This window comes from Mustelus asterias, unplaced genomic scaffold (assembly GCF_964213995.1).
Source record: "Mustelus asterias unplaced genomic scaffold, sMusAst1.hap1.1 HAP1_SCAFFOLD_1208, whole genome shotgun sequence".
Taxonomy (NCBI): Eukaryota; Metazoa; Chordata; class Chondrichthyes; order Carcharhiniformes; family Triakidae; genus Mustelus; species Mustelus asterias.
Genome location: NW_027591153.1, coordinates 54,328 through 75,346, shown reverse-complemented (window position 1 = coordinate 75,346; position 21,019 = coordinate 54,328). Strand labels below are relative to the sequence as shown.

At 56.3% G+C, this 21,019-nt stretch overlaps 1 protein-coding gene across 1 annotated transcript; it reads left to right on the top strand.

Moving 5' to 3' along the window:
• Nucleotides 1–3,680: 3,680 nt before the first annotated feature.
• On the top strand, nt 3,681–20,224 carry LOC144488015 (protein Wnt-7b-like). Its single transcript, XM_078206032.1, has 4 exons — nt 3,681–4,001; nt 13,262–13,488; nt 14,781–15,052; nt 19,745–20,224. Exons 1-4 carry the CDS (start codon nt 3,931–3,933, stop codon nt 20,222–20,224), a joined length of 1,050 nt encoding a protein of 349 aa, XP_078062158.1. The 5' UTR covers nt 3,681–3,930.
• Nucleotides 20,225–21,019: the final 795 nt, after the last annotated feature.

Sequence of the window (21,019 nt, the reverse complement as noted above, 5' to 3'; positions counted from 1 at the left end):
CCTGGCGCTTGTGTGGGGTGAATGTTACTCACCACTTGTCAGCCCGAGCCTGGATATTGTCCCGGTCTCGCTGCATTTGGACACGGGCTGCTTCAGTATCTGAGGAGTGGCGAATGGTGCTGGACACTGTGCAGTCAGCAGCGAACATCCCCACTCCTGACCTTGTGATGGAGGGAAGGTCATTGATGAAGCAGCTGAAGATGGCTGGGGCCTCGGACACGACCCTGAGGAACTCCTGCAGAGATCACCCCGAAACTGAGATGATCGAACTCCAACCACCACAACCATCTTCTCATCTTAATCCCTCTATCCATCTCTCCCTCTACCTCTCTATCCCTCTGCACCTCTCCCATGGCAGCACGGTGGCACAGTGGGTTAACACTGCTGCCTCACAGCGCCAGGGACCCGGGTTCGATTCCTGGTTTGGGTCACTGTCTGTGTGGAGTTTGCACATTCTCCCAGTGTCTGCGTGGGTTTCCTCCGGGTGCTCCGGTTTCCCCTCACAGTCTGAAAGACGTGCTGGTTAGGGCACATTGACCCGAACAGGCGCCGGGCTGTGGCGTCTAGGGGATTTTCACAGTAACTTCATTGCAGTGTTAATGTAAGCCTTACTTGTGACACTAAAAAATAATCCTAATGTAAAATATTTTCTCCATCTCCCTCGCTATTTCAGTCTCTCCAGCTACCTTTTTGTCTCCTTTCCTCTCTCCCTCTCCATCAACCCCTCAATCCCACTATTCCTCTTTTCACTGTCCCTCTCCGTTCTCTCTCTCTTTCCTTCTCTCTTCCTCATCTGTCTCTCTCTCTCCCTCATTGACTGCCCCTTTCTATATCCCCCTCGATCCCCCTCTATCCTCCCTGTTCTCTATTCCCTCTGTAACTCTCCCTGTCACTCTTCTTGCTCCTCCATATCTCTCTCTTCCTATCCCCATCTGCCCCTCTACATCTCTCTCTCCTTTTCTTCCTGTTTCTCTCACTGCCTCCACCCACGCTCTCTCTCCCCATCTCTCTATCTATCTATATCCCTGTCTCCCAGTGTCTCAGTCTTTCTCTGACTCTCTCTCCCTGCCTCTATCTGCCCCTCTGTAACTCTCTCTCTCCCTATCTCGCTCATGTCTCTCTCCCTCTATTTCTTCTCTGCCTCTCTCTCTCTTTAGTGCTGCCCATGTGTGTGTCTCTCTCTCTGTCTCTCTCTCTCTCTACCTGCTCCCTTTCTCTTTATCTCTCTCTGCCCCTCTCTCTCTCTCTGTCTGCCCCTCTGTGTCCATCTCTCTCTCTCTGTCTCTATCCCTCTCTCACTGTCCCCCTCTCTCTCCACCTGCCCCTCTGTCCATCTCTCTCTCTCTGTCTCAGGCACTCTGTCTCTCTCTCTATCTCTCTCTATCTCTCTCTCTCTACCTGCTCCCTTTCTCTTTATCTCTCTCTGCCCCTCTCTCTCTCTCTGTCTGCCCCTCTGTGTCCATCTCTCTCTCTCTGTCTCTATCCCTCTCTCACTGTCCCCCTCTCTCTCCACCTGCCCCTCTGTCCATCTCTCTCTCTCTCTCTTTCTCTCTACCTGCCTCACACAATCCCTCCCTCCCTCCCTCTCTCTATCTATCTGCCTTCCCAGAGGCACCGCCTCCCTCTCTGACACGTGTTGTCGATGCCAAGACAGAGGGCTGCTTACACCTGGGCGGTTGCAGTCGTCTGGGACACTGGTGACTGTGGAATGTATCTGTTTGCCGGATAAGGGAGTGGGGGAGAGAGAGAATGAACCTTTGAAGAGGTGGACCAGAAAGAACCGGAGCGATGAACAGATTGAGGCAATAAGTCACTGGCGGAAACTCTGGTGGATGGTTTCAGTTTACCTGTGAGAATTCACCCGCAGATCACAGCCTTTGGAGGGGGGATTAAGCCCGCTTTGGATTCCCAAATATCCTGAACTCGGTCCTCGCTGATGCGGAGGGAGGTAAAGGAACGAAAGGGAAAAAGAAAATTGCTTTGAAAGAAATATTTGCGAAAGGAACCTTGAATCTTCAGTATCTCTGCCTCTCTGTGAGATAATGGAATTGTGAAGATTTTTCAAGGAGTTCTCTTTAAACTTCCTCCGACAGTTCTCAATCCAGGGATCTCTGTGTGCGGGTGTTTTTTCGTATTTTTTTTTAAAAAGAAGACATTTGCAGAGTTGGGGGAAAAAAGCAGATTTCCTTTTTAATTTGCCTTTTTTGGAGTGTTTTTTTGAAGGATTCCTCCCACTGTGGGAAACTGGTTTTAGTGGAGTGTGTGTGTGTGTGAGAGAGAGAGAGAGCTCTCTTCCCAAGTCCAGACATGAACCTGCACCAGGCACTGACACTACGAACAGTCACAAGAACTAACCTGGATTCCAAAGCTAGCAGTGATTGCGAGTGAGATCCTCGACTTGCCCAGACTACCGGCTGGCTGACAAAACACACACACACACCAACACACACACACACACACAGACTCCTTGGAGAGATTACCCTCCCCACCGTCTACAGCTTCTGAGAAGATATACTTTGCACCGACTGACTCTCCCAGTGGGAAAAATCATTCCGGCTCGCATGGCACTGTGACCTAACTCACACTCTCACACATTCACTCACACACTCTCTCACACACACACTCTCTCTCACACACTCTCTCACACACACACTCACTCTCACACACACACTCTCACACACTCTCTCTCTCTCACACACACACACTCTCACACACACACTCTCTCTCACACACACACGCACACTCTCACACACACTCACACACACACATTCTCTCACACACACATTCTCTCACACACTCTCTCTCTCACACACACTCTCTCTCACACACACACTCTCTCTCACACACACACACACTCTCTCTCACACACACACCTCTCACACTCACACACACTCTCTCGCACACTCTCTCACACACACTCTCTCACATTCACTCACACTTTCTCACTCACTCTCACACACTCACTCACACACTGACACATTCTCACACATTCTCTCTCACACATTCACTCACACTTTCTCACACACACACTCTCTCACACACTCTCTCTCACACACTGACACATACTCACACACACTCTCTCACACATTCACTCACACTCTCTCACACACACTCTCTCACACACACTCTCTCACACACACTCTCTCACACACACTCTCTCACACACACTCTCTCACACACACACTCTCACACACTGACACTCTCTCACATATTCTCTCTCACACACACTCTCTCACACGCTCTCTCACACACTGACACACTCTCTCACACACACACTCTCTCACGCACACTCTCTCACACACACTCACTCGCACACTCTCAAACGCATTTACACACACACGCACTCTTTCACACGCACAGTCTCTCTCACGCACACTCTCTCACACATACTGTCTCTCTCTCTCACGCACACTGTTTCACACACACTCTCTCCTCTCACATACACTCTCTCTCACACACACACTCTCTCTCACATACACACTCTCACACACACACACACACACACTCTCTCTCACACACACACTCTCTCTCACACACACACTCTCACTCACACACACTATCCCTCTCACACACTCTCTCTCACATACACACTCACACACACACACACTCTCTCTCTTACACACTCTCTCTCACACACACACTCTCACTCACACACACTCTCCCTCTCACACACTCTCTCTCACACACTCTCTCTCACACACACTCTCTCTCACACACACAGTCCCTCTCACACACACTCTGTCTCTCACACTCTCTCTCTCACAGACTCACACAAACACACTCACATTTACACTCACATACAGAAACACACACTCAAACACGTGCACACACACACACACACACAGTCTCTCACACACGGATGCCCATGTGCACACATGCACACACACACACACAAACCTCACCTGAGACTTCCATGACAAGCTTGGCAGAATGGAGTTGAGAGTCAGTCCGGGAATTTACAACACTGTGCTGTGCATCGGGATGGTCTACCTCGGAGCTGGGTAAGTCTAGAATTCCAGCTCTGTCTCTCTGTCTGTCTCCTGTCAATCATTTAACTACTCAGCACTCACCAGCATGCCCTCACAATTCATCTGACTTCAACCGAGGTGAGGGGAACTGAGACACGGACACTCCCTCCACACTGTCCCCATCAAACACTCCCAGGACAGGTGCAGCACGAACAGTATAGAGGGAGCTTTACTCTGGATCTAACCCCGTGCTGTACCTGTCCTGGGAGTGTTTGATGGGGACAGTGTAGAGGGAGCTTTACCCTGTATCTAACCACTTGCTGTACCTATCCTGGGAGTGTTTGATGGGGACAGTGTAGAGGGAGCTTTACTCTGTATCTAACCCCATGCTGTACCTGTCCTGGGAGTGTTTGATGGGGACAGTGTAGAGGGAGCTTTATTCTGTATCTAACCCCGTGCTGTACCTGTCCTGGGAGTGTTTGATGGGGACAGTGCAGAGGGAGGTTTACTCTGTATCTAACCCCGTGCTGTACCTGTCCTGGGAGTGTTTGATGGGGACAGTGTAGAGGGAGCTTTACTCTGCATCTAACCCCGTGCTGTACCTGTCCTGGGAGTGTTTGATGGGGACAGTGTAGAGGGAGCTTTACTCTGGATCTAACCCCGTGCTGTACCTGTCCTGGGAGTGTTTGATGGGGACAGTGTAGAGAGAGCTTTACTCTGGATCTAACCCCGTGCTGTACCTGTCCTGGGAGTGTTTGATGGGGACAGTGCAGAGGGAGCTTTACTCTGTATCTAACCCTGTGCCGTCCCTGTCCTGGGAGTGTTTGATGGGGACAGTGTAGAGGGAGCTTTCCTCTGTATCTAACCCCGTGCTGTACCTGTCCTGGGAGTGTTTGATGGGGACAGTGCAGAGGGAGCTTTACTCTGTATCTAACCCCGTGCTGTACCAGTCCTGGGAGTGTTTGATGGGGACAGTGCAGAGGGAGCTTTACTCTGTATCTAACCCTGTGCTGTCCCTGTCCTGGGAGTGTTTGATGGGGACAGTGTAGAGGGAGCTTTCCTCTGTATCTAACCCCGTGCTGTACCTGTCCTGGGAGTGTTTGATGGGGACAGTGCAGAGGGAGCTTTACTCTGTATCTAACCCCGTGCTGTACCTGTCCTGGGAGTGTTTGATGGGGACAGTGCAGAGGGAGCTTTACTCTGTATCTAACCCCGTGCTGTACCTGTCCTGGGAGTGTTTGATGGGGACAGTGTAGAGGGAGCTTTCCTCTGTATCTAACCCCGTGCTGTACCTGTCCTGGGAGTGTTTGATGGGGACAGTGCAGAGGGAGCTTTACTCTGTATCTAACCCCGTGCTGTACCTGTCCTGGGAGTGTTTGATGGGGACAGTGTAGAGGGAGCTTTACTCTGTATCTAACCCCGTGCTGTCCCTGTCCTGGGAGTGTTTGATGGGGACAGTGTAGAGGGAGCTTTACTCTGTATCTAACCCCGTGCTGTCCCTGTCCTGGGAGTGTTTGATGGGGACAGTGTAGAGGGAGCTTTCCTCTGTATCTAACCCCGTGCTGTACCTGTCCTGGGAGTGTTTGATGGGGACAGTGCAGAGGGAGCTTTACTCTGTATCTAACCCCGTGCTGTACCTGTCCTGGGAGTGTTTGATGGGGACAGTGTGGAGGGAGCTTTACTCTGTATCTAACCCCGTGCTGTCCCTGTCCTGGGAGTGTTTGATGGGGACAGTGTGGAGGGAGCTTTACTCGACAGTGAGGACAGTGCTTGAGGAGCAGATTGGTGGATTATTCAGGCAAGCCAGCACTAGTGGTTTGATTGATGAAAATGGGATGTGGTAATGTGTTTTTTTATTTAAGGAATTGGAGGGATACTATCGGGATTGGCTCCTGTGGGTTTACAGTGCCTGATACCAGCAGGACGCCCACACAAACACTCTGCAAGCTACTGGTTGGTTTCACTGACCGTTAAACCATTCCCACAGTCTGACAGCTCAGCCAGTCACCTTTCACCCCTCTCCCAGACACTCACCGCCTGTCCCGACACACGATGGAAGGAGGGGATTCATTATTTTAACATTAATTTAGCCGGGTTTCCAAAATGCGCGGTGAGATCGATGATTTCGGTGGAGGAAGGGATTACAGGAAGCTCATATAAGTTTCAGGCGCTTGGAATGGGAATGGGTTGAAGGTGAAAGACTACACCATTCTCCTTTCAACTGAACCCGCGACCCAGTGACCACAGGATTAGTCTCTGAAAAAGGGCATTCACCAGCACACAGTAAAGCTCCCTCCGCACTGTGGGAGTGTCAGTGCTGAGGGAGCGCCGCACTGTGGGAGGGTCAGTGCTGAGGGAGCGCCGCACTGTGGGAGTGTCAGTGCTGAGGGGGCGCCGCACTGTGGGAGGGTCAGTGCTAAAGGAGTGCCGCACTGTGGGAGGGTCAGTGCTGAGGGAGCGCCGCACTGTGGGAGGGTCAGTGCTGAGGGAGCGCCGCACTGTGGGAGGGTCAGTGCTGAGGGAGCGCCGCACTGTGGGAGGGTCAGTGCTGAGGGAGCGCCGCACTGTGGGAGTGTCAGTGCTGAGGGGGCGCCGCACTGTGGGAGGGTCAGTGCTAAAGGAGTGCCGCACTGTGGGAGGGTCAGTGCTGAGGGAGCGCCGCACTGTGGGAGGGTCAGTGCTGAGGGAGCCCCGCACTGTGGGAGGGTCAGTGCTGAGGGAGTGCTGCACTGTGGGAGGGTCAGTGCTGAGGGGGCACCGTGCTCTCGGAGGGTCAGTGCTGAGGGAGTGCCGCACTGTGGGAGGGTCAGTGCTGAGGGAGCGCCGCACTGTGGGAGGTTCAGTGCTAAGGGAGCGCCGCACTGTGGGAGGGTCAGTGCTGAGGGAGCGCCGCACTGTGGGAGGGTCAGTGCTGAGGGAGCGCCGCACTGTGGGAGGGTCAGTGCTGAGGGAGCGCCGCACTTTGGGAGGGTCAGTGCTGAGGGAGCGCCGCACTGTGGGAGGGTCAGTGCTGAGGGAGCGCCGCACTGTCGGAGGGTCAGTGCTGAGGGAGTGCTGCACTGTGGGAGGGTCAGTGCTGAGGGGGCACCGTGCTCTCGGAGGGTCAGTGCTGAGGGAGTGCCGCACTGTGGGAGGGTCAGTGCTGAGGGAGCACCGCACTGTGGGAGGGTCAGTGCTGAGGGAGTGCCGCACTGTGGGAGGGTCAGTGCTGAGGGAGCACCGCGCTGTGGGAGGGTCAGTGCTGAGGGGGCGCCGCGCTGTGGGAGGTCAGTGCTGAGGGAGGGTCAGTGCTGAGGGGGCGCCGCGCTGTGGGAGGGTCAGTGCTGAGGGAGGGTCAGTGCTGAGGGGGCGCCGCGCTGAGGGAGGGTCAGTGCTGAGGGGGCACCGCACTGTGGGAGGGTCAGTGCTGAGGGGGCACCACGCTCTCGGAGGGTCAGTGCTGAGGGAGCGCCGCACTGTGGGAGGGTCAGTGCTGAGGGAGCGTCGCACTGTGGGAGGGTCAGTGCTGAAGGGGCGCCGCACTGTGGGAGGGTCAGTGCTGAGGGAGTGCCGCACTGTGGGAGGGTCAGTGCTGAGGGGGCACCACGCTCTCGGAGGGTCAGTGCTGAGGGAGCGCCGCACTGTGGGAGGGTCAGTGCTGAGGGAGCGCCGCACTGGGGGAGGGTCAGTGCTGAAGGGGCGCCGCACTGTGGGAGGGTCAGTGCTGAAGGGGCGCCGCACTGTGGGAGGGTCAGTGCTGAAGGGGCGCCGCGCTCTCGGATGTGCCATCTCTGCAGGGTAGATGCCGAGGCTGATGCTGCCTCCTGAACTCTTCTTTTCTCAGTTAACGATTCAATGGCCTCCATTGGTGGAAAGCTGAGCGATGGTGAAATGCCAGCACTGGCCCGGGGCCGAATATCACTCCACCCTGCCCACTCCCCCACCCCCACATCCCCACAGCATCAGCCCGAGCGTTTGTGGAATCTTGCTGTGCACAATACGGGCGCGGTGTGTCTGCTGGGTATTCGGAGAGGACCTTGGGGAGCATGAGTTTACTCTTGGGGCTAACCGCTCTGAGATCTGATCACTCAATCCTCAACGCTGCCTGTATGGCATGGCGTGTACCCTGGGGGGCATTGAATGTTCCTGTGCCCTGTGGGAAGGGGCAGGGTGAGGCGTGTGAGGGGGTGAGCCGGTGTTGGTGCAAAGGGCACGGGTGGGCTGGTGGGACACTTGTGGGACACCAGAAGGTATCTGTCCCTCTTGCTGTCAATGTATTTGTCTGTCTTTGCTTCTCAGTGTGTCTGTCTCTCTATCTCACCCTCTCTGTCAGTCACTCCCTCTCCTCTGTATCGCTCCCTCTCTCTCTCTCTTCTCCCGATCTCTCTGCTGGTCTCACTGTATCTCGCACCCATCTCTCAACCCCGATCATTCCACCATTCTCTCCCCTCCCCTCACTATCTCACTCCTTTTCCCTGTGCCTCCACGGTAGCACAGTGGTTAGCACTGCTGCCTCACAGCTCCAGGGACCCGGGTTCGATTCTGGCCTCGGGTCACTGTCTGTGTGGAGTTTGCACCTTCTCCCCGTGTCTGCGTGGGTTTCCTCCGGGTGCTCCGGTTTCCTCCCGCAGTCCAAAGATATGTAGGTTAGGTGGATTGGCCGTGCTAAATTCCCCCTTAGTGTCAGGGGGACAGCAGGGTAAATGCTTGGGGTTATGGGTGGGATTGTGGTTGGCGCAGACTCGATGGGCCAAATGGCCTCTTTCTGCACTGTCGGATTCTATGATTCTGTAAATCAAATCTCTCCTCTCTCTGTCCCCCCCCTCTCTCTCCATCCCCCCCCCCTCTCTCTCCATCCCCCCCTCTCTCTCCATCCCCCCCTCTCTCTCCATCCCCTTCTCTCTCCATCCCCCCTTCTCTCTCCATCCCCCCTTCTCTCTCCATCCCCCCTGTCTCTCCATCCCCCCTTCTCTCTCCATCCCCCCCCCTCCAACCCCTCCTCTCTCTCTCTCTCCGCCCCCCCCCCCCCCCGTCTCCACTCTCTCTCTCTCCGTCCCCCCCTCCATCCGTCCTCTCTCCGTCCCCCCTCTACCCGTCCGCCCTCTCCCCTCTCTCCATCCCCCCCTCCCCTCTTTCCGTCCCCCTCTCCCCGTTCCCCCCCCTCCCCTCTCTCCGTTCCCCCCCTCTTCCCTCTCTCCGTTGCCCCCCTCTCCCCTCTCTCCGTCCCCCCCCTCCCCTTTCTCCAACCCCTCTCCCCTCTCTCCGTCCCCCCTCCCCTCTCTCCATTCCCCCCCTCTCCCCTCTCTCCGTTGCCCCCCTCTCCCTCTCTCCGTCCCCCCCCTCCCCTTTCTCCATCCCCCTCTCCCCTCTCTCCGTCCCCCCTCCCCTCTCTCCATTCCCCCCCTCTCCCCTCTCTCCGTTTCCCCCCCTCTCCCCTCTCTCCGTTTCTCCCCCTCTCCCCTCTCTCCGTTCCCCCCCTCTCCCCTCTCTCTGTTCCCCCCCTCTTCCCTCTCTCCGTTCCCCCCTCCCCTCTCTCCGTCCCCCCCTCTCTCCGTCCCCCCCTCTCTCCGTCCCCCTCTCCCCTCTCTCCGTCCTCCCCTTCCCCTCTCTCCGTCCCTCCCCTCCCCTCTCTCCGTCCCTCCCCTCCCCTCTCTCCGTCCCTCCCCTCCCCTCTCTCCGTCCCTCCCCTCCCCTCTCTCCGTCCCTCCCCTCCCCTCTCTCCGTCCCACTCTCCCCTCTCTCCGTCCCCCTCTCTCTCCGTCCCCCTCTCCCTCCGTCCCCCTCTCCCTCCGTCCCCCTCTCTCTCCGTCCCCCTCTCTCTCCGTCCCCCTCTCCCTCCGTCCCCCTCTCCCTCCGTCCCCCTCTCCCTCCGTCCCCCTCTCCCTCCGTCCCCCTCTCCCTCCGTCCCCCTCTCCCTCCGTCCCCCTCTCCCTCCGTCCCCCTCTCCCTCCGTCCCCCTCTCCCTCCGTCCCCCTCTCCCTCCGTCCCCCTCTCCCTCCGTCCCCCTCTCCCTCCGTCCCCCTCTCCCTCCGTCCCCCTCTCCCTCCGTCCCCCTCTCCCTCCGTCCCCCTCTCCCTCCGTCCCCCTCTCCCTCCGTCCCCCTCTCCCTCCGTCCCCCTCTCCCTCCGTCCCCCTCTCCCTCCGTCCCCCTCTCCCTCCGTCCCCCTCTCCCTCCGTCCCCCTCTCCCTCCGTCCCCCTCTCCCTCCGTCCCCCTCTCCCTCCGTCCCCCTCTCCCTCCGTCCCCCTCTCCCTCCGTCCCCCACCCTGTCTTTCCTTTCCCATCTCTCGCTCTTTTTCTTACACCTCTCTCTCTCTCTCTCTCTCTCCCACTGTCTCCTCCTTTCCCTATCACCCCAATTCTCCCCCCCTCAAGAGCTTTGTCTCTCTGACTCTCCCCCTCACTCACACTCCCTTTCTAGCCACCGTCACCGTCTCCTTATCCTTCTCTCCTCCCTTCCCCCCTCTCTATCTTCCTCACTCTCTCCCTCCCAGCTTCTCTGTATCCCCCTTTCCTCCATTTCCCTCACTCACTCTTCCATTTACTCCACAACCCCTCACTCCTTCTCCCCTTCACAAGGCAAGATCCCACGGGGTTGGGGGTAATATATTAGCTTGGATAGAGGATTGGCTAACCAACAGAATGGAGAGAGTTGGGATAAATAGGTCTTTTTCTGGTTGGCAAGATGTAACTAGTGGAGGTGCCACAGTGTTCAATCCTTGAGCCCCAACTATTTACAAGCTATATTAACGACTGTATTAATGGGGGCGGCACAGTGGTTAGCACTGCTGCCTCAGAGCGCCAGGGACCTGGGTTCGATTCCCGGCTTGGGTCACTGTCTGTATGGAGTTTGCACGTTCTCCCCGTGTCTGCGTGGGTTTCCTCCGGGTGCTCCGGTATCCTCCCACACTCCAAGATGTGTGGGTTAGGTTGATTGGCCGTGCTAAATTGCCCCTTGATGTCAGGGGGAATTAGGAAGGTAAATGTATGTGGGGTTATGGGGCTAGGACAGGATCTGGGTGGGATTGTTATTGGTGCAGGCTCGGTGGGCCAAACGGCCTCCTTCTGCAGTGTAAATTCTATGACTTATACACAGGGAGAGTAGGTACCAAAGCCAGATTTGCGGATGGCACTAAAATAGGTGGGATAGTCGGTTGTAATGGGGAAATAAGCAATTTACAAACGGATATGGATAGGTTAGGTGAGTGGGGCCAAAATGTGGCATTTGGAATTTGAGGTGGATCAGTGTCAGGTTATCCATTTTGGTTGGAGAAGCAGGAAGGCAACTTATTGTCCAAATGGAGAGAGACTTTGGAGTGCTTCGGGGCAGAGGGATCTGGGTGTCCGAGTGCATGAATCGTAGAGAGCAAGTACGCAGGTAGAGCAGGTAAGAAGGGAGGGAAATGGGATTTATTGCGAAAGGAATAGGATATAAAAACAGGGATGAGTTGCTGCTACTGTACGAGGCATTAGTGAGGCAGCACCTGGAGTGTACTGCGTACAGTTCTGGTCCCCTTGCCCGAGGAGAGATGGAGTTGCATTGGAGGCAGCTCAGAGGAGATTCACTCGATTTAAATCCAGAGATGAGAGGTTTTGTCTTATGAAGCGAGATTGGGGCAGTTTAGGCCTGTGCTCTCTCGACTATGAGGGGAGATCTCATTGAAGTGATAAGGGGGATTGACAGAGTAGACGGCGAGGGAATGTTTGCTGATGTAGGGGGACCTAGAACGAGAGGTCCTAGCTTTAGGATAAGGTGGGGGGAGTGGGGAGCAGATTTAAAACAGAAATGAGGAGCAATGAGCTCCCCCAGAGGGCGATGAGTCTGGAATTCACTACCCCAGAGTACGGTGGATGCCGGGACTTTGAGGAAATTTGAGGAGATGAACAGATTTTTAATGAGTAATAGGGTTGAAGGGTTATGGACAACGGGCAGGAAAGTGGAGTTGAGGCCGAGGTGAGACCAGCCATGATCATATTGAATGGAGGAGCAGACCCGAGGGGCTGAGTGGCCTATCCTTGTTCCTAGTTCTGATAGGAACATAGAAGATAGGAGCAGGAGGAGGCCATTCGGCCCTTCGAGCCTGCTCCACCATTCATCACCATCATGGCTGATCACCCAACTCAATTCCCTAATCCTGCTTCCTCCCCATAACCTCTGATCCCATTCGCCCCAAGTGCTATATCCAGCCGCCCCTTGAATACATTCAATGTTTTGGCATCAACTACTTCCTGTGGGAATGAATTCCACAGGCTCACCACTCTTTGGGCGAAGAAATGTCTCCTCACCTCCGTCCTAAATGGTCTACCCCGGATCCTCAGACTGTGACCCCTGGTTCTGGACTCCCCCACCATCGGGAACATCCTCCCTGCATCTACCCTGTCTAGTCCTGTTAGAATTTTATGAGTCTCTATGAGATCCCCCCTCATTCGTCTGAACTCCAGCTAAAACAATCCTAACCTCGTCAATCTCTCCTCATACATCAGTCCCGCCATCCCCGGAATCAGCCTGGTAAACCTTCACTGCACTCCCTCGAGAGCAAGAACATCCTTCCTCAGAAAAGGAGACCAAAACTCAGCAAGGCCCCGTACAATTGCTGCATCACATCCCTGCTCCTGTACTCGAAACCTCTCACAGTGAAGGCCAACATGCCATTAGCCTTCTTTACCGCCTGCTGCACATAATGTTGTGTTTCCCCCCCAGTTCCTCTCTCTCTCTCCCCTCGCCCCTCTCTATCTCCCTCTCTCCCCACAGCCCACTATCTCGTTCTATCCTTCCCTCACTCCCACACTCTGTCCCGCACTCTCTTCTTCCCTTTCCCTCTGTCTCCCCTCCCCTCATTCCCCTTTCTCCTTCTGTCTTTCCCCTCAACTGTCTCCTTCCCTAAGCCCCCTCCTCTGTCCCCCTCTCTCCTTTTCTCACTCCCCTTCCCTCCTTCTCTCCCTCCTCCTCTCTCTTCCCTTCCCTCTCTTTCCCCTTTCCCAACCTCCCTTTCTCTCCATCTCTCTCTCTCCCCCTTTAACCCTTTCTCTCCCAACCTGTCTGTCTCTCCGTCACTCTCCCTCCCTCACTTTCTTTCTCCGACTCGCTTCTCTCTTTCCCTCTCTCTTTTCCCTCGTTCCCTCCCCCATTCACTCTCTCACTGCCCCCCCCCCCTTTGTCCCCCTCCCTCTCCGCTCTTCCTTTCTTCCACAGCCTCCTCTCTCTTTTCCCCCTCTCTCTTCCCACCCTCTCCCCCCTTCCCACCACCACCCTCCCTCCTCTCCTCCCTCTCTGCCCGCGCTGCCCTCATTCTCTCTCTCATTCTCTGCCCACAGCGGATTCCCGTCGGTGGTGGCCCTTGGTGCCAGCATCATTTGCAATAAGATGCCGGGACTGGCGCCGCGCCAGCGAGACTTGTGCCAGAACCGGCCGGATGCCATGATCGTCATTGGGGAGGGAGCACAGATGGGGCTGGACGAATGCCAACACCAGTTCAGGACCAGTCGCTGGAACTGTACAGCCCTGGGGGAGAGGACAGTTTTCGGCCCGGAGTTGAAGATAGGTACGTGAACCCACCACCCTCCACCAGCCCCCTCCTTATCGCACGCCCCTGCCCCCCCGTAACTGCGGCCAACCCTTGCAGCCACCCGAGTCCCAGCTCGCACTCCCCGCACTCCCCAGACTCAAGCCACGTAATCCAGGCCCAACACTCACACCGGTGCTGAGGGAGCGCCGCACTGTGGGAGGGTGAGTACTGAGGGAGCGCCGCACTGTGGGAGGGTCAGTGCTGAGGGAGCGCCGCACTGTGGGAGGGTCAGTGCTGAGGGAGCGCCGCACTGTGGGAGGGTCAGTGCTGAGGGAGCGCCGCACTGTGGGAGGGTCAGTGCTGAGGGAGCGCCGCACTGTGGGAGGGTCAGTGCAGAGGGAGCGCCGCACTTGTGGGTGGGTCAGTGCTGAGGGAGCGCCGCACTGTGGGAGGGTCAGTGCTGAGGTAGTGCCGCACAGTGGGAGGGTCAGTGCTGAGGGAGCGCCGCACAGTGGGAGGGTCAGTGCTGAGGGAGCATTGCGCTATGGGAGGGTCAGTGCTGAGGGAGCGCTGCACTGTGGGAGGGTCAGTGCTGAGGAAGCGCCGCACTGTGGGAGTGTCAGTGCTGAGGGGGCGCCGCACTGTGGGAGGGTCAGTGCTGTGGGAGCGCCATACTGTGGGAGGGTCAGTGCTGAGGGAGCGCTGCACTGTGGGAGGGTCAGTACTGAGGAAGCGCCGCACTGTGGGAGGGTCAGTGCTGAGGGAGTGCCGCACTGTGGGAGGGTCAGTGCTGAGGGAGCGCCGCACTGTGGGAGGGTCAGTGCTGAGGGAGCGCCGCACTGTGGGAGGGTCAGTGCTGAGGGAGCGCCGCACTGTGGGAGGGTCAGTGCTGAGGGAGCGCCGCACTGTGGGAGGGTCAGTGCTGAGGGAGCGCCGCACTGTGGGAGGGTCAGTGCTGAGGGAGCGCCGCACTGTGGGAGGGTCAGTGCTGAGGGAGCGTCGCAGGGGTTAAAAGTTATGGGGGGGGTTGGCATGAGGGTACAATCAGATCGGCCTTGACCTCATTGTTTGGCGAAGTGGACTCGAGAGGTCAGGCGGCCTAATCTTTTTCCCAATTTGTTTGTTCATATTTTTACAGCATGCATCCCACCGCCCCCCCCCCCCCCCCCCCCCCCACCCCAGCCGACCACCACACCTCCCCCCACCGGGTATACTCATTTAACGGCACAGAGCGGAGGGGTGTCACCCTGAGGGCCCCATGTCGGCCCTACTTGTATTCCCCCCACCCCTGCAGCCGGGAGTGACGCTGATCGGTTTTGCTCCTTCAGGAAGCAGGGAGACGGCCTTCGCCTACAGCATCATCGCGGCGGGCGTGGCTCACGCTGTCACGGAGGCTTGCAGCCAGGGCAACCTGTCGGACTGCAGCTGCGACAGGGCCAAACACGGCTACTACGAGCAGGAGCGGGGCTGGAAATGGGGGGGCTGCTCGGCAGACGTGGAGCACGGCATCGTCTTCTCCCGCCGCTTCCTCGACGCTCGCGAGGTCAAGCGTCACGCCCGGAGGCTAATGAACCTGCACAACAATGAGGTGGGAAGGAAGGTCAGTGAGGCTGCTCGAGGGAGCGCGAGTGTGCACGTGGGGTGGGTCTGTGCACGGTGCGAGTGTGCACGTGGGGCGGGTCTGTGCACGGTGCGAGTGTGCACGTGGGGCGGGTCTGTGCACGGTGCGAGTGTGCACGTGGGCGGGTCTGTGCACGGTACGAGTGTGCACGTGGGCGGGTCTGTGCACGGTACGAGTGTGCACGTGGGGCGGGTCTGTGCACGGTGCGAGTGTGCACGTGGGGCGGGTCTGTGCACGGTGCGAGTGTGCACGTGGGGCGGGTCTGTGCACGGTGCGAGTGTGCACGTGGGCGGGTCTGTGCACGGTACGAGTGTGCACGTGGGGCGGGTCTGTGCACGGTGCGAGTGTGCACGTGGGGCGGGTCTGTGCACGGTGCGAGTGTGCACGTGGGGCGGGTCTGTGCACGGTGCGAGTGTGCACGTGGGTGGGTCTGTGCACGACGTGAGTGTGCACGTGGGGCAGTCTGTGCACAACGCGAGTGTGCACGTGGGGTGGTCTGTGCATGGCGCGAGTGTGCACGTGGGTGGGTCTGTGCACGGTACGAGTGTGCACGTGGGGTGGTCTGTGCACGGTGCGAGTGTGCACGTGGGTGGCTCTGTGCTCGATGCGAGTGTGCACGTGGGTGGATCTGTGCACTATGTGAGTGTGCACGTGGGTGGGTCTGTGCACGGTGCGAGTGTGCACGTGGGTGGATCTGTGCACGATGCGAGTGTGCACGTGGGTGGGTCTGTGCACGATGCGAGTGTGCACGTGGGGCGTGTCTGTGCACGGTGCGAGTGTGCACGTGGGGCGGGTCTGTGCACGGTGCGAGTGTGCACGTGGGGCGGTCTGCGCACGGTGCGAGTGTGCATGTGGGGCTGGTCTGTGCACGGTACGAGTGTGCACATGGGGCGGTCTGTGCAGGGCACGAGTGTGCACGTGAGGCAGTCTGTACATGGCACGAGTGTGCACGTGGGCAGTCAGTGCACGGCACGAGTGTGCACGTGGCTGTGTCTGTGCATGGTATGAGTGTGCACGTGGGTTGGTCTGTGAACGGTGCGAGTGTGCACGTGGGTGGGTATGTGCACGGTGCGAGTGTGCACGTGGGTGGGTCTGTGCACGGTGCGAGTGTGCGCGTGGGTGGGTCTGTGCACGGCACGAGTGTGCACGTGGGGCGGTCTGTGAACGGTACGAGCGTGCACGTGGGCGGGTCTGTGCACGGCACGAGTGTGCACATGGGTGGGTCTGTGAACGATACGAGTGTGCACATGGGTGGGTCTGTGCACGGTGCGAGTGTGCACGTGGGTGGGTCTGTGAACGATATGAGTGTGCACGTGGGTGGGTCTGTGCACGGCACGAGTGTGCACGTGGGTGGGTCTGCACAGCACGGGTGTGCACATCGGGCGGTCTGTGAACGGTACGAGCGTGCACGTGGGTGGGTCTGTGAACGGCACGAGTGTGCACGTGGGTGGGTCTGTGCACAGCACGAGTGTGCACGTTGGGCGGTCTGTGCACGGTGCGAGTGTGCACGTGGGTGGGTCTGTGCACGGCATGAGTGTGCACGTGGGTGGGTCTGTGCACGGCACGAGTGTGCACGTGGGTGGGTCTGTGCACGGCACGAGTGTGCACGTGGGTGGGTCTGTGAACGTTACGAGTGTGCACGTGAGTGGGTCCGTGCACGATGTGAGTGTGCACGTAGGTGGGTCTGTGCACGATGCGAGTGTGCACGTGGGTGGGTCTGTGCACGGTACGAGTGTGCACATGGGTGGATCTGTGCACGATGCGAGTGTGCACATGGGTGGGTCTGTGCCCAGTACGAGTGTGCACATGGGTGGATCTGTGCACGATGCGAGTGTGCATGTTGTGGAACTGTGCATGATGCGAGTGTGCACGTGGGTGGGTCTGTGCACGGTACGAGTGTGCATGTTGTGGATCTGTGCACGATGCGAGTGTGCACGTGGGTGGATCTGTGCACCCATGTCTGAATGAAAAGGCCACAGATTTATAACATAAGAATTGGAGCCGGAGTAGGCCATTCAGCCCCTTTGATCCCCCGAGATCCCCCTTGTTCTAGATTCTCCAACAAGAGGAAATATCTTTCCTTAAATAAGGAGACCCATACTGTACACAATACTCCAGATGTGGTCTCACTGATACTGTACACAATACTCCAGATGTGGCCTCACCCATACTGTACACAATACTCCAGATGTGGTCTCACTGATACTGTACACAATACTCCAGATGTGGCCTCACCCATACTGTACACAATACTCCAGATGTGGTCTCACAGATACTGTACACAATACTCCAGATGTGGCCTCACTGATACTGTACACAATACTCCAGATGTGGTCTCAGATACTGTACACAATACTCCAGATGTGGTCTCATCCATACTGTACACAATACTCCAGATGTGGCCTCACCCATACTGTACACAATACTCCAGATGTGGTCTCACTGATACTGTACACAATACTCCAGATGTGGTCTCATCCATACTGTACACAATACTCCAGATGTGGCCTCACCCATACTGTACACAATACTCCAGATATGGTCTCACTGATACTGTACACAATACTCCAGATGTGGCCTCACCCATACTGTACACAATAATCCAGATGTGGCCTCACTGATACTGTGCACAGTACTCCAGATGTGGTCTCACTGATACTGTACACAATACTCCAGATGTGGTCTCACTGATACTGTACACAATACTCCAGATGTGGTCTCACTGATACTGTACACAATACTCCAGATGTGACCTCACTGATACTGTACACAATACTCCAGATGTGGTCTCACCAACACCCTGTACAACTGAAGCATAACCTTCCTACTTTTCTCTTCAATTCCCCTCACAGTGAACAGTAACATTCTATGAGCTTTCCTAATCACTTGCTGTCCCTGTACGCCAGCCTTTTTTGATTCGTGCACTCGGACCCCCAGATCCCTCTGCACCTCCGGGCTCTGCAATCTCTCGCTGTCCAGATAAAAAGTTTATTCTTTATTGTTCCTGCCAAAAATGGCCAATTTCACATTTTCCTCACATTGTTCTCCACTTGCCAGAATTTCTCCCACTCACTGAACCTGTCTACGTCCTTTAGTACATCCTTTTGTTCTCTTCACAACTGACTGTCCTACCTGTCTTTGTGTCGTCAGCAAGTTTAGCAACCGTGCCTTCAGTCCCTTCATCCAACTCACTGATATGAATTGTAAATAGGTGAGGTCCCAGCACAGATCCCTGTGGCACAACACTCGTCACGCCTGACTAACCATAAAAAGACCCATTTATGCCTACTCTCTGTTTCCTGTCCGCTAGCCAATGTCCAATCCGTGCCTCTGTGTTAATCCCTATGCCATTAACTTTTATTTCCCGCAATAACCTTCGATGTATCATAGAAACAACAGAAATAGCAGCAGGAGGAGGCCATTCGGCCCATCGAGCTGCTACGTCATTCATTTTGATCATGGCTGATCATTAAATTCAATATCCTGATCCCCCCCCTTCCCCCCATATCCCTCGATCCCTTTAGCCCCAAGAGCGATATCCAATTTCTTCTCGAAATCACACAACGTTTTGGTCTCCACTACTTTCTGTGGGAGTGAATTCCACACATTCACCACCCTCTGGGTGAAGAAATTTCTCCTCACCTCAATTCTGAAAGGTTTACCCCCTTATCCTCAAACTATGACCCCTAGTTCTGGACTCCCCCCACCATCGGGAACATTCTTTCTGAATCTACCCTGTCTAACCCTGTTAGAATTTTATAAGTTTCTATGAGATCCCCTCTCACTCTTCTAAACTCCAGTGAATATAATCCTAACCGACTTAGTCTCTCCTCATATGACAGACCTGCCATCCCAGGAATCAGCCTGGTAAACCTTCGCTGTTCTCCCTCTACAGCAAGGACAAGTCTGAGATCACGTACCAACCGACTCAAGAACAGCTTCTTCCCTGCTGCCATCAAACTGAATGGACATACTATATGTTAAGCTGATCTTTCTCTACACTCTAGCTATGGTTGTAACACTATATTCTGCACCCTCTCCTTTCCTGCTCCCCTATGTACTCTGTGAACAGTATGCTTTGTCTGCATAACGTGCAAGAAACAATACTTTTCACTGTATCCCGGTACACGTGACAATAATAAATCAAATCAAAGACATCCTTCCTCAGATAAGGAGACCAAAACTGCACACAATGCTCCAGGTTTGGCCTCACTGACGCCCTAAGAAATTGCAGCAAAACATCCCTATTCCTATACGCAAATCCTCTCGCTATATCATTTGCCTTCTTCATTGCCTGCTTTAGCTGCACGCTTATTATCAAACGCCTTCTGCAAATCCAAGTACAGCGCATCCACTGGTTCCCCTCTATCGCCATCCCATGTGACTCCTGCAGGGAGCTCCAGTAAATTGGTTCAACGTGATTTTCCTTTCACGAAACCATGTTGACTCTGCCTTCAGTTTTTCTGAGCGCCACTCTGTAACATCCTTAATAATGGACGTCGGTCGCAGGTCAGTTTGGTGTCACTGGCGTAGGGGGTTCAATCCCCGTTCTTGTTGGACCCGGGACTTGCCGTCTCGCCTGAGGCCGAGGTCGCGGTGGGTCCGGCAGCGAGCGGGACAAGTATTGCTGGTGATAAGGCTGGTAATTGTTGCTTTGTGTTGCCTTTGCAGACCCTGAGGGAGAGTATGAGGATGGAGTGTAAATGCCACGGCGTCTCGGGCTCCTGCACCATCAAGACCTGCTGGGTGACCCTGCCAGCCTTCCGCGAGGTGGGCTACGCCCTCAAGAACAAGTACGGGCGGGCAGTTCAGGTGGAGCCGGTGCGGGCGGGCCGGGGGCACCAGCCCACTTTCCTGAAGGTCCGCAGGACGTCCCACCTCAAGCCGCTGCCCACCGACCTGGTCTACACCGAGCGTTCACCCAACTACTGCGAGGAGAGCGTGGCCACGGGGAGCGCGGGCACACGGGGACGCCGGTGTGAGCGGGGAGACGCTGGGAAGCAGGGCGGCTGCGAGATCCTGTGCTGCGGCCGGGGGTACAACACCTTCCAGTACACCCGCACCTGGCAGTGCAACTGCAAGTTCCACTGGTGCTGCCAGGTCACCTGCAGCCGGTGCAGTGAGAGGACGCATGCCTATACCTGCAACTGAGACACACAGGAGGCTCGCCCGCGGGCAACGGGGTCTGAGCTTTCACCCACTTGCAATGATGCCGGGGAACACAGGTTGGCGGACGATTGCTTGGTTCCGATGCCCTCACCCCAGCTTCGAGCAACGGCTCCCCTTCTGGGCTAAGCATGGCCTACAACGCGGCACCATCCGTGGGGGTACTATAAGGGGCTCTACACCAGGCAAGTGGCACTAGGTGTCATTCCACTGCTGAAATGCAGCAATTAGACTCTCATTGGCCCCCTGTGCAATTGGACTCTGACTGCCCCCCTTGTGCAATTGGACTCTGACTGCCCCCCTTGTGCAATTGAACTCTGATTGCCCCGCCCCCTGTGCAATTGGACTCCGATTGCCCCCCTGTGCAATTAGACTCTGCCCCCCTGTGCAATTGGACTCTGATTGACCCCCCCTGTGCAATTGGACTCTGATTGACCCCCCTTGTGCAATTAGATTCTGATTGCCCCCCTGTGCAATTGGACTCTGATTGCCCTCCCCCCCCCCCCCCCCCCCCCCGGCCTCCGCCTCCGTGCAATTGGACTCTGACTGTCCTCAAGTCACTGCTTTGTCTTCATTGGACCTCAAGGCAGGGAGGTCAAACCTGCATCAACCCGTGTGCCTGCCAGGACGTTGTCAGTACTAGATGTGCCATTCTGCTTTGAGACTTGCCACCACAGAGACAAACAGGCTCTCTTCAAAATTCCAAGACTCAAGCTAAGCACCCAAAGGGTTGGAGGTTACGGCCGGGCACACGTGGACTGCAGCGGCAAGGTCATAAAG

Coding starts and splice junctions, on each gene's coding strand:
- LOC144488015 (XM_078206032.1), top strand. CDS start 3,931: ATGGAGTTGAGAGTCAGTCCGGGAATTTACAACACTGTGCTGTGCATC. Junction 13,489..14,780: donor CGGCCCGGAGTTGAAGATAG/GTACGTGAACCC, acceptor TTGCTCCTTCAG/GAAGCAGGGAGACGGCCTTC. Junction 15,053..19,744: donor ACAATGAGGTGGGAAGGAAG/GTCAGTGAGGCT, acceptor TTGCCTTTGCAG/ACCCTGAGGGAGAGTATGAG.